Genomic DNA, 18,959 nt, shown 5'->3' with positions numbered 1-18,959 from the left:
ATACAATGTATCTGAATGACAGACTGAATAAAGTGACCCCGGACGCAGCACGTTTCCCCCAGTGGCTCCGCCCTGTCCTAACCCCGCCCCCATCCTAGCTCCGCCCTTTTGGCTGGCGATCCCGTGGTATGGCAGCGCTGTGTGGGCGTGGCTGTCTCTTGGCGGCCTGTGATTGGTGGCAGCATGCAGGCAGGCCCCGCCCCCGCTCTCAGTACGGACTCCCGGCCCGGTGAGTGTCAGAGCGGCGGACATGGCGGAGCGGAGGGTCTCCCGCTGGTATTTCGGGGGCCTGGCCTCGTGCGGGGCTGCCTGCTGCACCCACCCGCTGGACCTCATCAAGGTGACACCTCCACATGGTACACAGGGTGTATACTGTATATATAATGTATGGTATATGGGATATATAGTGTGTATACTGCATGGGGACACCCCCACATGGTACACAGGGTGTATACTGTATATATAATGTATGGTATATGGGATATATAGTGTGTGTATACTGAATATAGATAGTATACTGCATGGGGGCACCTCCACATGGTACACAGGGTGTATACTGTAAATATAATGTATGGTATATGGGATATATAGTGTGTATACTGCATGGGGGCACCTCCACATGGTACACAGGGTGCATACTGTATATATAATGTATGGTATATGGGATATATAGTGTGTGTATACTGAATATAGATAGTATACTGCATGGGGGCACCTCCACATGGTACACAGGGTGTATACTGTATATATAATGTATGGTATATGGGATATATAGTGTGTATACTGCATGGGGGCACCTCCACATGGTACACAGGGTGTATACTGTATATATAATGTATGGTATATGGGATATATAGTGTGTGTATACTGAATATAGATAGTATACTGCATGGGGGCACCTCCACATGGTACACAGGGTGTATACTGTAAATATAATGTATGGTATATGGGATATATAGTGTGTGTATACTGAATATAGATAGTATACTGCATGGGGGCACCTCCACATGGTACACAGGGTGTATACTGTATATATAATGTATGGGATATATAGTGTGTGTATACTGAATATAGATAGTATACTGCATGGGGGCACCTCCACATGGTACACAGGGTGTATACTGTAAATATAATGTATGGTATATGGGATATATAGTGTGTGTATACTGAATATAGATAGTATACTGCATGGGGGCACCTCCACATGGTACACAGGGTGTATACTGTATCTATAATGTATGGTGTATGGGATATATAGTGTGTATACTGCATGGGGACACCCCCACATGGTACACAGGGTGTATACTGTATATATAATGTATGGTATATGGGATATATAGTGTGTATACTGCATGGGGACACCCCCACATGGTACACAGGGTGTATACTGTATATATAATGTATGGTATATAGTGTGTATACTGAATATAGTGTGTATACTGCATGGGGACACCACCACAGGGTACACAGGGTGTATACTGTATATATAATGTATGGTATATGGGATATATAGTGTGTATACTGCATGGGGACACCCCCACATGGTACACAGGGTGTATACTGTATATATAATGTATGGTATATAGTGTGTATACTGAATATAGTGTGTATACTGCATGGGGGCACCTCCACATGGTACACAGGGTGTATACTGTATATATAATGTATGGTATATGGGATATATAGTGTGTGTATACTGCATGGGGACATGTAAATATATAGTGTGTGTGTGTGTGTGTGTGTATACTGAATATACTGCATGGGGGCACCTCCACATGGTACACCGGGTGTAAATATATAGTGTGTGTATACTGAATATACTGCATGGGGGCACCTCCACATGGTACACAGGGTGTAAATATATAGTGTGTGTATACTGAATATACTGCATGGGGACACCTCCACATGGTACACTGGGTGTAAATATATAGTGTGTGTGTGTGTGTGTGTGTGTGTATACTGAATATACTGCATGGGGACACCTCCACATGGTACACTGGGTGTAAATATATAGTGTGTGTGTGTGTGTGTGTGTATACTGAATATACTGCATGGGGACACCTCCACATGGTACACTGGGTGTAAATATATAGTGTGTGTGTGTGTGTATACTGAATATACTGCATGGGGACACCTCCACATGGTACACTGGGTGCATATTGTATGTGTGTGTGTATATGTATGTATGTGTGTGTGTATATATGTATATATATATATATATATATATATATATATATATATATATATATATATATATATATATATATATATATAAAATTGTACACTGCATAGTGACACCTCAATGTGGTATGTGTGTGTAGGTAGTGTACAGCATGGTATATGTATAGTGTGTGTACATGGTGTTTGTGTATGTATATATGGTGCGTACAACATGGTATACCTTCACATGGTGTGTGTATCTAGTGTGAGATATGTGTTGCAACTTACATGGTATGTAGTGTGCTACTTATAGTGTGTGTGCGTGTGTACATAGTGTGCTGCATGGTATGTGGCATTTACATGGGCAGAGTGTTTTCCTCAAGGTGTGTGCTGCGTGGTTTATAGACAGAGATGGATCCTATAGGTAGCGAAGTTCTGTATGCCTTGTTTAGTTGATATTATTACATAATGTAACAAACTAACCTATGTGTATACTAGATGATTATTATTATTTATAAATTGGCAAAAAATATCATCACCCCTATACTAACAGACAAGTATTTCCAAGTCGGGTTGGACGCTCCGTAACGGAGGGTGCTGAGGGCCCTGCTCAAATGAGCTTATATTCTAGCCGAATGGCTCTAAAATACAACATTCGTTCCACTCTATTCATTGTTTATAGTGAGCAGTGTGTGTATATATTTCATGAGCACACCAATATCACAATTTATGTTTATTAGGAGAGACCACAATTCCTGCAATAAGGCCCACTGCAGGTGATGGCCTAGGACTGCAGGGACCGTGCGTCAGGCTCTGCGTAACTTTTTATAAAATCTTTCAAATATCGCTTCCTTCGCGCTTCACTGCTTTTTGGAATTTGTATTCTTTACACCGTGAATGGACATGGGGCCCAAAATCCCCTCAGATCTTTAATTCCCAAATATGTCAGATTGAGGATTTATTAACTGCTTGGCTTTGCAGACTGCAACCCAAAGTGGCTGTCTATTGTGGAGTTTATTTACCAAACCATCAGTTCTGCCAGGCTGACAGTTGAGTCTAAAAAGTTAGGCCAAAGATTGCAACATGGAAAGAAATCTCAATCTTTATTAGATTGTTTGGGGAGTATTAACCTGAGACATTGAACCAGTATGCAAATCTGCAACTTGTCAATTCCCCAAAAAGTATAAGCCCAGTAAATGATCTCTGTTGTATAGATTTCATTACACTACCCACCCCAGCATTGCGCCCACCTGCAGTCGTGGCGTACGTGATTGCGGTGTGGAAATGTGATACTGGCATCCGGAGCATGAACAGTGCTAGCTCTCTCTGTCTTGTGAACTTTGTGTTGGTAATTAAATCCCTCATGCTCTGCTAATTACGTTGCATGTCTTCTGACCCCCAGCATGTCTATCTGTCCCTCTTACCAGGTCCATCTGCAAACTCAGCAGGAGGTGAAAATGCGTATGACTGGGATGGCGATCAGCGTGATCCGAAATGACGGTTTCTTTGCACTTTATAACGGTCTAAGCGCGTCGCTCTTCAGACAGGTAAGCGGGATGTCTGTCGGAAGACCTGACAAACTAGAAATACATTGATTTATCCGTTGTGCGGTGATTTTTATTTTTTTCCGTCTAGTGCATAAACCCCAGAGTGCAGTACTGGTTAGGATATTGTATATCTGGGTAAAGCTAAATGATCTATTGTATTGTTAACGCGGGCCGCGTTCCTGGATTAGTGGTAATAACTCAGTATTGCACAAACACCGGATAAGATTACATTGTTACTCAGTGCACCGGCCAAAACAAATTATGTTCTATAATGTGCTAAGTTTTCAGCTGAATAATTACAAAGTCCGAGCTACAGCTCCCATGAGTCTCTGCAAAGTTTAAAGTGCGAGAGGCCTATGTGTGTTACAGCATTAGTCCTTTAGCAGTGTCACTTTTTAATATCCTTTTATTCATTAATTTTTGTTTATTAGTCTTAAAGCGGCACTGTCACTTTGTCTCAGTTTTTAATTTTTTCTTACGCCTGACACTGGGCAGAGCTACTGCCATCTAGAAGTATCAATCTCTCCAACTGTCACCAGTGACTGCTGCAGGGAATTGGCTCTTTCGAGGGACCCTCCATGGATCTCAATGCTGTATTCTTGTGCATGTGCGAGAGTACAGCAATGACGTCTGCTCCAAGGGCTGAAGAGGATCCATGGCAGGAAGATGGCCGTGTCCGCGACGGACAGGTTCAGGTAAGTAAAGCTCGCCTTTACCTGCCCTCCTGCCCCAGGCGGTGACAGTGTCACTTTAATTTCTCTGTTTTACGCTTATTGTGGTTGTGGGTTTTTTATTGTTTTGTTTTGTTGTTTTGTTTAAATTTTTTTGTTTGTTTTCCCTAGATCACCTATTCCATGACGCGCTTCGCGATCTATGAGACTGTGAGAGACCGTCTAGCCCAGGACAGCAAAGGCCCACTTCCTTTCTATCAGAAGGTGCTTCTAGGAGCATTTGGGGGTGAGAAATGTAATGATGGGGAATTGTAAGCACATCTTGGCTGTGTGATGGCTAATATTAAATCGTTTGTTCTATATCCTACTGCAAATAGGTATCTAGGGATGTATTCACTAAACTCCGTATAGCAGAAAATCGAAATCTGAAAAGCAAAATTCAGGCAGAAATGGCTGATCTGTAATAATTCTCCAACTTGGCTCTAGTCACAGATTGAATATTTTAGCCTCAATTGTGCTACTCCTAATTCAGTGTGCTATTCGGTGGATTTTTCAATCCTTTCTTGGCTGTGTCTATTTCATGGGCCTAAGCCTGGAGCTGCAGCTCCATTACCCCTGTGTTATTACCACCCTGCCTGATCGTTTTGTCTAGATTTCAGTGTGTCTTTGTTGATTCCATGTTCACGGCTTGGTTAACATGCCCCTGAGAACCCACACTGTCCTGTCGACCTTTCACAGTTTGAAATCATTTTGACTTATCCCTAACTTTCTGAAATAAAAAAAAATGATAGTTTAAATCAGTTTTTTTTCGATCAATATACATGTTCTAAGCTGTTCCCAGGGCCCTGCAGTGTGAGACAAGCTAAATATAACACTAAAGGGTGGCGGTTCCTCCATTTTACTCGCAGGCCATCTACAGGCACTGTTGAGTTTGAAGCCTTCAAGGTCGTGTGTGTGTGAGAGCTGTCTTGGAGAATGAGGGGGAAGGTCATTCTTGGTGATTTTGGTAAATAAAAGGGATTTATTGGGTAAACTGTGAGCTGTGGAGAATTGACCATAAAAACGCAAGCTTTAGGTCAAATGGCAAATTATAAAAACTAATTTTGGTATATTTTTTTTCGAATTTACTTTTTTTGGGCTTTATCAATTTTCCCCAGTTTAAATAAATCAATCTTTGTATAATTCTATATTATTTCTTTTTAAGGATTTACTGGTGGATTTGTGGGGACCCCAGCAGATATGGTGAACGTCCGGTGAGTCTTTTGGAGGTTGTTTCTCAAATGATCACGTATTGTAGAATGAATCAGAGAAAATCCCCCATGGAATTAATCTGCCACAATGTATTTCACTGTATCCCTCTAATGGACAGCAACCTGGTTCTGACTGATTCTGGACCTGTACTTCTATCATTGACCAGAAGGGGGAGTGCGATTCTAGGACATGTTAAATTCTGCTGGGATTTGTGCTTCTATATAAATTGTTGGAGTGGGTGTTTTTTTTTTTTTTTTTTTTGTGTAGGGCACTGTAAGAGCGAGTGACTGCGTTTTTTTGATAGTATTTAGCAATACGATTGTGACAAGCTGTGTAGTTGAGAAATAGGATTTTTACAATGGAGTTGCTCTGTAATGCTGTAATGCTGTAGGCGTGTGTATTGTGTTGCCTGTGCAGTGATGATTCATGTGCTGGCAGTTTAGACACCCCTGCTAATTCCCCTCTGATTTCACAACATGCGCAGAGAAGCAACAACTGACCCACTTTAAGGGATCACCATTCAGAACACCCTCAATCTTTCTAAAGTTGCCGATGTGCCTTTATTACAACCATCAAGGGTTGAGCTAGCAACACTTGTCTCTAAAATGATTTGTCAATCCTGCAATGGTGGCTGTAATAAAGGACCCTCTAAATCTTGTCCAGTCCTGTGCTACTAAATAGTGCGAGCCTGGAGAGTGCATTGCATAATCACCAGGGGTAAATGTGTACCCTGAAAAAAGGGGGATAGTGGGGGCACACCCAGAACATGGTGCTGCTGTAATGGACAAATTATATACAGAATAAAGGAACCGTGCGCGCACACACAAAGCTGTAAGTATTGCAGTTAGCATATCTCCCATGTTAAAATTAGCGTAGGCCCCAGCAATACTGGGGATACTGTGACATAATGGTGGGCTTACACGGTATGGCCATGTGGTGGATCTGAATCCAAGTCTTTGGGTGCTGTGATATGTGATTGTGAGATACACACTGTACACGGTGTGTTTGGAGTTTTTTTTAACTTCTGGTTTGTCACTGACCAGCACAGACACGGGCCGGCACCTGCCAATTCATTACTGACACGGGAGAGTACCCGGGGCCCTGGCTTCTTGCACGTCTCTGATGTTATTTGTTTGAATTGTGTTGTAGTTCATTATCTAAAATATTAGTGTCCGTTAGAGGTTTGTTCAGCTCTTTACCACTTCCTTGCTAACAGACAGCACACGTGTGATGCCTAATCTCACAAACCTGTATGTACAGACTGGCTTTCCTTGTCACACCACTGTCTGTGTAGCTGGGGCAGTAGAGGACAGGGAATCCATCCTGCAAATGCCCAATAGGTGGCGCTATGCGTATTAACACTACAGCTAAAACATGCATATCTCAAAGCTGGGCTTATACAACTAATATTAAAGTATTGTTACACTGTTTATTAATTTGCTGTGTGTATGTGTATATATTAGTTTCATTGTAATAACTTATGGAATGTCTACAGGCAGTAACTAATGTAAGTAACTTTGCTTTAAGTGTGCATAACCTGTCTTCTCTTTATAGTGACCTCCCGAATTGGGGGGGGGAGGAGGAGGAGTGTGTGTGTGTGTGTGTGTGTGTGTGTGTGTGTGTGTGTAAAAAAAAAAAATTGAGGCAAAACCTTTCATCTCCCTGTGTTTTGATGTGCATCAGCATGTTCAAACTGTTAATACACAATGCAGTTTCTAGGTGTGCCTTGACTCTCATCAGGAAATGCGAGACCTGTGTTAACATCTGATTAGTTTGGGTGTGACTCACGTTCGTTCCTTCTAGTAAAGGGATAGCGAAAGTCTGGCAAAGCTTCTTGGGATTTGTAGTTCTGCAACAGACGGAACCCACTTTTGCTGGCCGTCCCGGCTCTAGTAGAATTGAATGCACCTGCAGTTCCTGTAGCAATCTGGCGGCGAGCGCTTTTTAATATTCCGAGCCTGCACGTCGTGGATCACCAAAACTATTCTTGGCAATTCTGTTCTATCATTGCACATTAAAACCTCTGTACCATGTGCCGATTTGGCATGTGTTTAATTTTTTCTTTTTAATAAAAAAATAAATAAATCCAGCTATCTTTGAGCATGCTTGGCATCATCAGAGAATTCAAAGAGCTATTTCCGTTTAACTGAGCAGCGAATATAAATGTAGGTCCAGAACGCCCATTCTAAGACTGTCACATCTAGTGCATTAATGTCTTAAACTGATTGAAATAAATGCTCAGTTGATGGTCACACTCCAATTATAATTATGCCCCTACCTGATTTTCATTAATATTCTAATGTGGACATGAGCAAGGCAGGTGGTTTGTAAACGTAGTGATTTCTTGTTTATATTCATGTCGTTTTATTTATTTTTTTAGGATGCAGAATGACATGAAACTTCCAGCACATCTGAGACGCAAGTAAGATGGCGTGTGTATATACTGCGTGTATTTTGTGTATATACACTTCTATGTAGCGAATACATTGTTGATCTGTGTATTATGGGAAAATAATGCAGCTGAGGGTTTCTGGAAACATAAATCATGAAACCATCATTCACCCACCAATATCCCATCACCCCCTCTCTAAATCTAAGGGCATTGTATATTCACCCACCACTCTCCCATCCCCCCCTCTCTAAAACTATGGGCATTGTATATTTCCCCCCCCCCCCCCCCCTCTCTAAATCTATGGGTATCGTATATTCACCCACCACTCTTGCATCCCCCCTCTAAATCTAAGGGCATGTTATATTCACCCACCATTCTCCCATCCCTCTCTAAATCTATGGGTTTCATATATTTCTCCACCACTCTCCCACCCCCCCTCGAAATCTTTGGGTAACGTTTATTTACCCACCACTCTATCTCCCCCTTTCTGCCTCCACTGTCTTCCTTTACTCGTGCACAGCCTCTTTAACTGTCCTGCTCCATTGTGCCCGCATACTGTACATTAAATACCCAGTTTGGGGGGCGGGGCCTGACAGCCAAGATGGCCGGACGTGCTCTCTGAGAGCTCCTGCACCAACGGGCATAATAATGAGGTTTTTATAAAACCACATCATGCAAGCAGCACACGGAGCCCATAGAGAGATGCAGCACAACACACAGAACAGTTTGCCATCTTTTAAGCACCGACAAGCAAAGCAAACGCCTGAACAGGCCATGCGGCCTACACAGAAATGGGGCCTGCGGCATGAGGGAGGCGGCCGATCCCCCTGCACGGACCCCACCTGTAAGCAAGAAGCGGACGCTGCCCCGCGGCCCCCCCCTCTGGACCGGCGGGGGATATCCCGGTCCTCGCTGGGGACGATTACCCCCACCACTCGAATTCACCAAACGAATAGACCACCGGCTAACCAAGCCTGCCAGAGCCCAAGCAAGATGGCGGCTCGAGCGAGACCCACGACAATATGCACCCTCATGAAACCGCCCACACTAACCCCTGAATCTTTTAACCGGCTTGCACCATCTTAAAGGCAAAACACCGCCTCCAGGGTCAGTCGTTCCGGCTAATTGTGACGGGGATGGCGGCATGGATTCGTCCTGCCACCCGGCGCGGCTTGTGCAGCTATTCAGACCGTGCCCCCAGAGCAGCCTGCAGACGGAGAACGGACTGGCGACCCAAATGGTGGGAAACGAGATCAAGCCCTGAAAGCACCTACACTTACCCACACGCCTCGCTGAGCGGATCCACCAAACAGACCCATTTCAACTACTGCTTAGCAGCACCGACAACCGCTGACCATCGCAACGTACGAGCCACAGCCTGCTCGGGGACGACCACCGCTCACACCCAAGCCGGATGCCAGCATGGCACGAACGCAGCCCTCACTCCAACCTGGCATAAACCGGAGGGCCGAAAACCGAGTAGGTGGAACCTGCTGCAAACCATCACGAGGGGTTATAGGGTGAACTACCCCCTGAAGCACACTAGCGACATCAGTGCAGCTTGTAGAGCAGACCACAAAGCTCCAGGGCCATGGCCCGGCGGACTAAACCGGCGAAGAGCCCACTCTCAGCCAGCAGAGGAAGGGATCCCAAGAGACTTTCCGGGCGGTGCCGTTCCAATACCGACAGTAGGAGTAGGATGATCCCCACTGATACACGGCGACCCGACCTGTGGCCACGCAATTACGAACCTGCAGCCACAGGGGACTTTGTCCTGTGCCAGAAGCAACTTGTTTCTAATATGTGTAATACTAAAGGCTAGTGATTACATTGATTCCAATCCACTACACCATACCACTGATAAGTATGCAGGTCTATAATGCACACAAATAATTTCTTAGTGTTCAATATTTTTCATCACATAGAGTCGCATTGTTTAATCACTTAGTTAATATCCTGAATAGCGGTCTGACCTGACCAGAGGGCAACCAACTCTCCTATTACTGTGATCTTGGTTAATCATAAGCATTGGTTAATCATAAGCATTGTCTATTCTGCTGTAACAGTGGGCAGTCTTATATGTCATGGGGTGTCTAAGCTACAGCTGTTGGCCTTCGGGCGCTATCACATGTTTTGTTTACTCGTACTCTCACAATCTAGATGTCTAAGCTAGTTAAAACTTACACGGAATATACAAATTCCCAGTCTCTTACGGCATAGGCAACAAGCGCGATTTAATACTAATAACCTGATTGTTTCAAATGTTCTTGTATGTAAGTTCTCTGCACGAGCCATGTTTTCCCTCTTTTGTCCCTCTCCTACCTCTTCCTGTATGGAATGTGCGTTATGCTACCATCTTGAAAACTAAACGCCATCTTAAACTATCGTAAAACTATAATAACTATAAAAATGTGCCTGTATAACGTATGCCATGACTTGTACTACCTATGTTTACTGATTTTACTGGATGTCGCTTTTGTGGCGCATACCGGCTGCCTGTTTATTCTGTGCACACCCAAAATAAAGAATTAAAAAAAAACAAAAAAAAAACCAGTTTGTGCATGCTCAGACCAATACGCGCTAACCCATGATTTGTCACAAAGCTAGTATACCTAGGTATTACACTAGTCTGCAGACCATGTTGGTGCTATATAAAGAGGAATGATCTATATTCCTTATCTTTGTACCCGAGCATGCATTGCCCAGCCCACTGAAACAGACCCTCTCTTTCCACATCGGTGGCCCCAATGTGCCGTCTGTTTAAATGTCTGTCTTCGTTTAACCCGCCGTTCCCTCTTTCTCGTTACAGCTATGCTCATGCCCTGGATGGGATGGTACGAGTCATACGCGAAGGTCAGTGTTTCCCACAGTTGGAGGAGTGAAGGCTAACCTGGGTGCTCTTTAACTAGATTTCCTGAAATGTGACCAAGCATTCTGGGAAAGGTAGTTTAGAAGTATTTGGGGTGCCTGGTTACTAAATGCTGGGCTAGAGCCTTGTGTGTCCAACTCTTACATTCCTGACGAGCCACTAATATGGTCGGTTTCACCAGTTAACATAATATTAGAAATCCTTGGAAGTGACCTTTGTCCTTTAAGCATTAGAGTCGGTCTGTAAATGGTGTTCTTTATAGTCGGTTGCTGTGTCTTTTCCACCACTCACTTTATTTATTTTTTTTTACTCTTCTCGGTCTCATTAGAGGGCTTCAGGAAGTTATTCTCCGGGGCTACGATGGCTTCCAGCCGTGGTGCTCTTGTGACGGTGGGGCAGGTAAGACTACTTCAATATGTATAAGCCCTGCTGTCCGACCTGGCCCCTGCACTTTTTATGCCAGGTGTTCAGCATAAAAGTTAGTCTTTACTCTGTTTTAGCCCGGGCGAGTAGAAATGTACATGTTAATTTAATATTATTTTAGGGCCTGGCTACTGATATAGAAATTTTATATTTTAAGCCCTGGTTCATTTATCTCACTACGTTCCCATCTGTGCCACACGTTCCCTGCCCATGAACTCGTGCTTTTCTTCGCTCCCTGGACAGTAGGCTCAGATGCTTCTGACTGATCTCACGGTTTGGTGAATAGAAACTGGGTTACACCATCAGGCCACATGTGCGCCCTCTGCTTCCCACTGAAATCCAAACACCATAAAGAGGAGAAACAAGAAGAGAACGGAGTCTGTCCTAGAGTGTACAAGTATATACACAATAAATCGTAAAATAAACTTTATTAAGTGAGAAACAAAAAAACTGAACTATATACAAAAGGGGGAGGGGGGAGAGGGAGATATAGGGTGCAAAGCACCTAGGTAAGTAAAATACCACTTTCTAACTGAAGGGCTAGAAAAGAGATCACTGACTACAGGGTATTCCAGTGGTAACAAAGTGTCAGATCGCATAGGATACAGATATCATCAAAGCTCTGGTCGGTACAATGCCTAATATGTTGCTATTGCCGAGAGAGAAACAAATGATGATATGTGACTGTACACGGCGATCACCTTGGTGAGTGTGCCTGTAGTGACAGAAGCTATAGTAGATTCAGTTGCCACAGTTAGTTCAAAAGAAAATGAATCTATACAATAGCGCTCTGGTTCATGAAGAAGCAGAGAGTGATAGGCAACAAAGGTACCGTAATACTAAAATAGGAACACAATGGGGCTGGAATATTAAGTACACCACTGCCTATTTGAAATTGCTGCAAATGGTGACGGAATCCGCCTACAGGGGTATGTGTGCTCATACGCAAAGCTATGGTAACGGGGTACGTTGCTACTGGGAACAGTGAATGGTAGGTAGCTGTCCCAAAATGCAAACAGATTCCCGTATAATAATTAGCCGTGCTCGTGGAGAAATATCCCTAAAGTAGGCAAAGTTAGATTAAACAGGAATGTCAATACCTGAGTTATAGCAGGCAAGTAATAGGTAACCGGGTTCCCCCCCAGAGTAAAGGTAAGTATGTATAGTACACTATGAAATGCACCCTCCTACTATGCCAGTTGGGCTATAGAATAGGAGCCTTCAGAGATGTAAGTTTAGTGGGGCGGGTGAAGGTCTCACCCGAAGTCGGTATTAGTAGACAGAATTGCCCTAGGGGCAAGACAGCTGGGAGATCTTATCCAATTCTGTTGACTAATACCGACTTCGGGTGAGACCTTCACCCACCCCACTGGACTTAACAGTTGGGATACCTCTGCCTAACACTTACATTGACTTTAGATTCCTATTGTGGGCAAAACTCCTACCCGACCTCCTAGACCCCATCGCTTACGAACAGAACCTTTTTGCTTACCAGGGCAAGTTATAGGTTACCGCATAGATTCTAATGGGAACTATTTAACTCCCGGGCATCCTAGTAACTAGGCAACCTCCGGGGCTCTCCCCCATACGATTACTATACACCTAACCCGTACGGGTTATTGGTATACTTGCACTTAGCGCTGCACCCTCTCTTATCCTCCCTTTACACGTCTTTCCTATACCTGGTATCCACGAAGGCACCATTCTTTTCTATTTGCTATCCGGCTCGGTAAGACTAGCTGGTAAATAATGACCTTTTGGAACTAAACTTACATCTCTGAAGGCTCCTATTCTATAGCCCAACTGGCATAGTAGGAGGGTGCATTTCATAGTGTACTATACATACTTACCTTTACTCTGGGGGGGAACCCGGTTACCTATTACTTGCCTGCTATAACTCAGGTATTGACATTCCTGTTTAATCTAACTTTGCCTACTTTAGGGATATTTCTCCACGAGCACGGCTAATTATTATACGGGAATCTGTTTGCATTTTGGGACAGCTACCTACCATTCACTGTTCCCAGTAGCAACGTACCCCGTTACCATAGCTTTGCGTATGAGCACACATACCCCTGTAGGCGGATTCCGTCACCATTTGCAGCAATTTCAAATAGGCAGTGGTGTACTTAATATTCCAGCCCCATTGTGTTCCTATTTTAGTATTACGGTACCTTTGTTGCCTATCACTCTCTGCTTCTTCATGAACCAGAGCGCTATTGTATAGATTCATTTTCTTTTGAACTAACTGTGGCAACTGAATCTACTATAGCTTCTGTCACTACAGGCACACTCACCAAGGTGATCGCCGTGTACAGTCACATATCATCATTTGTTTCTCTCTCGGCAATAGCAACATATTAGGCATTGTACCGACCAGAGCTTTGATGATATCTGTATCCTATGCGATCTGACACTTTGTTACCACTGGAATACCCTGTAGTCAGTGATCTCTTTTCTAGCCCTTCAGTTAGAAAGTGGTATTTTACTTACCTAGGTGCTTTGCACCCTATATCTCCCTCTCCCCCCTCCCCCTTTTGTATATAGTTCAGTTTTTTGTTTCTCACTTACGTAATAAAGTTTATTTTACGATTTATTGTGTATATACTTGTACACTCTAGGACAGACTCCGTTCTCTTCTTGTTTCTCCTCATTACTTGGGGTTACCCCCTGCTCTGTCCTCTAGGATCTTTTCTCTGGCCATTTTCTCCCAAACACCATAAAGTACCAGAAAAAATAAAATTACTGTTTACCCTCCTCTCTTCTACATCATCTAGCATTTTATATAGGTTTCTCTTGTGCATTTTGTAGAACTGTGCTATGGCTTGGCAAAAAAAAAGCATGCTCTCCTGTGTGTATTACAACCAGTCTTTATACTATGTCACCTTAATCCTCTGCCTTCTCGAAGTACCTCTCGGTCTCATTTCTGTCTTCCTGAAAAGCCTCGTCCTTGTCGCCCACTTTACCATAGTCTTAGTTCTCTTTCTGATCCTTCTACACGTGTTTGCAGTTGGCGTGCTATGATCAGGCAAAACAGCTGGTTCTGACCACAGGCTTCCTGACTGATAATATATTCACCCACTTCTTGGCTAGCTCCATTGCGGTAAGTGTTTTGGAGTAATCTTTATTTACCTGTTACTAGATTATTTATTACAATCTTAACCTTGAGTACGGTTTATCACCACATAACTGAGAAGGTGTTCGCAAATTAATGTTTTCTAAATTTATCTTTAGAACCCGTGTCTAGCGCGCTCATGGCTGTCACTAGCCTGTCACTATTTTAACGTCATGTTTACATTTTGTGTGTGTTTCCGCTCTCCCCCCAACCAATACCCTGCTCTCCCCCATAGGGAGGATGTGCCACATTCCTGTGCCAGCCGCTCGACGTCATGAAGACGCGACTAATGAATTCCAAGGGCGAATACAGAGTGAGTTATTCTCTGAGATCTCTATAATAAAGTCTGCGATCTGGATAGAGATTAACCTGGACTTGAGAAATCCTCTAGTTAAATTCCATATTAAAATGATATAATAAAATATTGGTGTTGTAGAGTTTATGCAAGGATCCATGGTGGGACCCAGTATTGTGGACCCATCATTAGAATGCTGGGTTTGTTTATTGTGTACTTTACTCCTCGACTGGTAAACTCAGCAGGTCGGGCCCTGAAATTGAAATAGGAGTTTCTTGAGCCATTGAGTTCCCTGATTAAGCTAACTAGCGTGCTCTTCAGAAAGTATAGCTCTCCTATTGAATGAAACAAAAATACAAGGACTGGTTAAAGGTTCTCTATTTATTCTTTTTCTTCCAAGAATGCACTAAACGACTCCCAGAATATAATTTGAGTTAGAAATTTCCGATATAAGGCTGTTAATAAATGATATATAAACCCTGCTCGTGTTGCCATTTGCCAAGAAACCCATTTGAGGTTTTTGTTATAAATATGTTACTGGCCTCTAGGATATTAAGTGGTTACAAATAACCCAGCAAAGTCTCCGTTGATTTTATTTGTTTAGTTATTATTTTAGTTATCCACTGTGCCTCCTTCTCCCTAACTCACCCACACCCATCTTTCAGGTACATACAGTTATTTGTGTATGTCTTGCTCATCCCTTTAGATTGTAAGCTTGTTTGGTCAGAACCCCCTTCACCTACGGCTCCAGTATATTAATCATATTTTCTTAGAATTAAATGTTTGTCTTGTTCAGCTATTGTACACCGCTATGGAATCTGTTGCCACTATATAAGTAATTGTAATAGTGTTCTTGTACTACATCCCACCTTTGTATAATTAATGTTTTTGTTTTACTGCTTTGTTCACCATACTCTTATTTCTATATGTTTTTAGGGAGTTGCTCACTGTGCTTTGGAAACTGCTAAACTGGGACCGCTGGCTTTCTACAAGGTAAGATTTGCACTGAATAGTCTGTTTCATGGTTTCTCAAACCACTTCCCATGAACCACTGATGCGCCACGTTTTATCAATCTCCCAATTTAATCAGGCTTGGCTGACCCCTAACACCCAGGTCTATTGGTTGTCGTCTTTGTGGGCTGGTTTGAGATTCAGTAATCTGCCGCTTCAACTACGTAATATCAGGCAACACCATGATTAAAATACGCGGTGGGGACAGTTGCAGTTTACTCCATAATTAGTTATTGGTTATACACTGCGCATCAGTGAGCGAGTGGGCAGGAGTAGTTCCATGTGAGTGCTTCGTACATGGATTATCTGATTGTGTATCACACGTTAAGTGAAGGATATGAGAAATTTAAAGCGATACTTTTTTGCCTAACTCTTGTTTTTGCATTAAATAATTGGTTTAACAATATAATGTTATATACTGTCGTATACCTTGTCTTCACAGAGAGATTTATGCTCACATACTTCTCATAAAGAGTCACATGGCCATGTTACTGTAGTTTATTGGGTACTCCCTGTCGTGGGTACATTCAAGATGTAGCGGAACGCTGGTCTCTTACAGACTATTTCCGCTGGTAGTCCAGGTGTGGCTCAGGAACAAGTAGTAACCCCAGGAGAAACATCCACAGTAATAGAATAATCCAACAGCGTAGCAAGCACAATCAGCAATACAATCAAATAATATCCCATCACCTTTCCCAATAACTGGACGACACACCGTATCAGGAGTAGAACTGACCTAACTTTTAATCACACAACCCCTGCTTTTATGCAATGCTCCCGTGCAAGGGAGCCACCCACTATAATTAGTACATTAACCAATAAAGTACAAGGTACAACCCACACATCTCCTCCCATCAGCTTATCTGTTAACAGAATTAAAATGTAATTTTTTTTCTCCCAAGTTCTAGATGTACCCCAAATACATAGGGTACGCCCCTAAATGTGGTATCCTCTGATAGCCCTGATCTGGGTGAATAACATATTCAAAAATCACCAAGATCGGACCAGGCCATAAGTTTTGGCCTTGCGGTCGGTCTCCGTTCGCGGAATAAAAGTCACGAAATGTTTGTCATTCGTGGCTATATTGGTGTTCGTGTGAATCCCCATGTTTGCATTAGTCTTTCTACCGAATGGCGGCTCGTTCGGTAGTTTCGGCACGAATTTATGGAAGTCTTGAGGTCTCAGCGGTGTTTGCCTAGTCGAGTGTCCGATTTTTAGTTCCAGACACTCGATGGCAAAACACTGCTGTTCGGGAGTTTAAGATGGCCGCGGCCACCCAGGGACTTGAGCAAAACGTTCGCAGGTTTCAATAAGAATGTATTAGATGAACAGGGAGGTAGATTGAAGCATCAGGGTGGTCCGGTGTTCGGTAGATTTAGTTCGTATACCGAATGCAGGTAATCAGTACAGTTTTAGGTGAACAATCAAACGAAGGCTTTTTAAATCCACACTAAAGCCTTATGACAAATCCGTATGGAAGTCTTAGTAGTTAAATATGTCTCTGATATTCCATATGTCCTTGGCTGGCTCTCAAAAGGGCCAGCAGTGCCATGTCAACCTCCATTGTGTTTAAAGGGTCCCATCTTCCCGGGACTATAATCACTGGGCAGGCGGCGAGCAAGCAGTCCCCTCCAGGAAACCGGGGCAGACTCTTGTACAGGGGCTAGTCCGCTACACAAGAATTTATTTTTTTTATGTGCTTTAAATATGCAGCTATACACCAGCTTGGACAAAGCAGAAAAAGCTGATTATATATAGAAATAAATGCAAAAGCCATCCTTGGTTTATTTTACTAAAATGCAGACAATTTGAGAATTGAAAATATCCCCCTATGTGTTATGTTGTGTTCTCCTGTATAAATTCCATTTAGATATCTTAATACTGCACTGGAGCAAAGTTAGAATTGTCAGCAGATTATGATTGTTAGAAATCGTGGCATTCTTTAGATGGAACACTCCTAATGTATTATCTGAAGAAGTCACATGTTTGCACACCCCTAGTCTCACTTCAATCTCCCCCTTCCCTTTCTGTTCCAGGGTCTTGTACCAGCTGGGATCCGACTCGTTCCACATACTGTTCTAACTTTCGTGTTCTTGGAGCAGCTGAGAAAGTACTTTGGGATCCGGGTCCCTGCGTAGCGTCCGTTTGGGGCGCAGGACGTCCATCTTTAAATCGTAACTACGGAGTAGATCACTGGGACCACCTGTAACTCCCTGTAATCACAGCTGCTTTGGGGGCTCAAGCTGGGCCATCGGGGACTCCACTGGGACAAGTGGGAAAGTCAGTGTTAAACTGGAATCCAGCCACGATGAATAATGCAGTTATCCCTTTAACCCCCAGCAACCCCTAATTCACAGATTGCTGGGGAATAAACCATGTTCAAAGTAGATATCTAATCATGACCTATTGTAAACTGAAAATTATGGATAAAATGCAAACTTAATAAAAAGTGATTCTTTAGCTTGCAGATGTTAACCACAGATACACAAAATAAATTAACAGAAAGGTGTTGGATCTGCTTATAGCTATAAAAACCTTGGGGTGGGGGGGTGAAGAAAACTGTGAAGCCGGCTAATGGTAAAGAAAATCCATTTTGGACAAGTAAAATGCTGATTCTTTTCCCTTTAAACTCTAGAAACGTTCGGAACCTTTACACTTAGATTGATATTACTCAGGTTTCTCTCTTAGTATTTTAGGTTCGTAACATTTTAGTTTTTAACCTTTTTGTGTTGGTGTGAGTACCACTCCACGTTCTGTGCTTTTGGAACCATGCTGCCCCACACCACTGACACAGCCACATTTTACAAAAATTGCTTTAATTGTCTGATCGTTTTAATGTTGTGTAATTTTTTTTTTAATGTAATGAATACAAATAATGGACATAGTTTATTGATAATGGAGTAACACTTTCAGGCGACTTCCTGATGTGATGTCATAGATATAATATGAAACGTATTTGTAAATTAGAAAACAAAATGTGAAGAATTGTGCCTAATAAACATTAAAATGAATAAAACTGAAATCTAATGGAGTGTCTGCTATGTGTGGTTTTCGGTTGTTGTGGGGTTTTTGGTTGGATACAAAAGTATTTAGGATACTTCTGAAAGTCTTTTTGATACCAGATCCCACTTTTAGAAAGTATATAATTGTATACATGCTAACAAACGCAATCATTACCTAAAAATGTACATAAATGAACAAAAAATGTTTGTATTTTTCCACAGA

The 18,959-nt window shown here is 42.8% G+C and overlaps 1 protein-coding gene across 1 annotated transcript; it reads left to right on the top strand.

Annotated features, from left to right (window-relative positions):
• The first annotated feature begins 205 nt into the window (after positions 1-205).
• Positions 206-18,752, top strand: SLC25A10 (solute carrier family 25 member 10). Its single transcript, XM_063456219.1, has 11 exons — positions 206-340; positions 3,588-3,707; positions 4,550-4,664; positions 5,583-5,631; positions 8,010-8,051; positions 10,831-10,874; positions 11,219-11,289; positions 14,324-14,416; positions 14,664-14,741; positions 15,660-15,716; positions 17,771-18,752. Exons 1-11 carry the CDS (start codon positions 251-253, stop codon positions 17,870-17,872), a joined length of 861 nt encoding a protein of 286 aa, XP_063312289.1. The 5' UTR covers positions 206-250; the 3' UTR covers positions 17,873-18,752.
• The last annotated feature ends 207 nt before the right edge of the window (positions 18,753-18,959 follow it).

Source organism: Pelobates fuscus, chromosome 5 (assembly GCF_036172605.1).
Source record: "Pelobates fuscus isolate aPelFus1 chromosome 5, aPelFus1.pri, whole genome shotgun sequence".
Taxonomy (NCBI): Eukaryota; Metazoa; Chordata; class Amphibia; order Anura; family Pelobatidae; genus Pelobates; species Pelobates fuscus.
The sequence above is the reverse complement of the archived record's forward strand: the minus strand, read 5'-3'. Positions and strand labels throughout refer to the sequence as shown.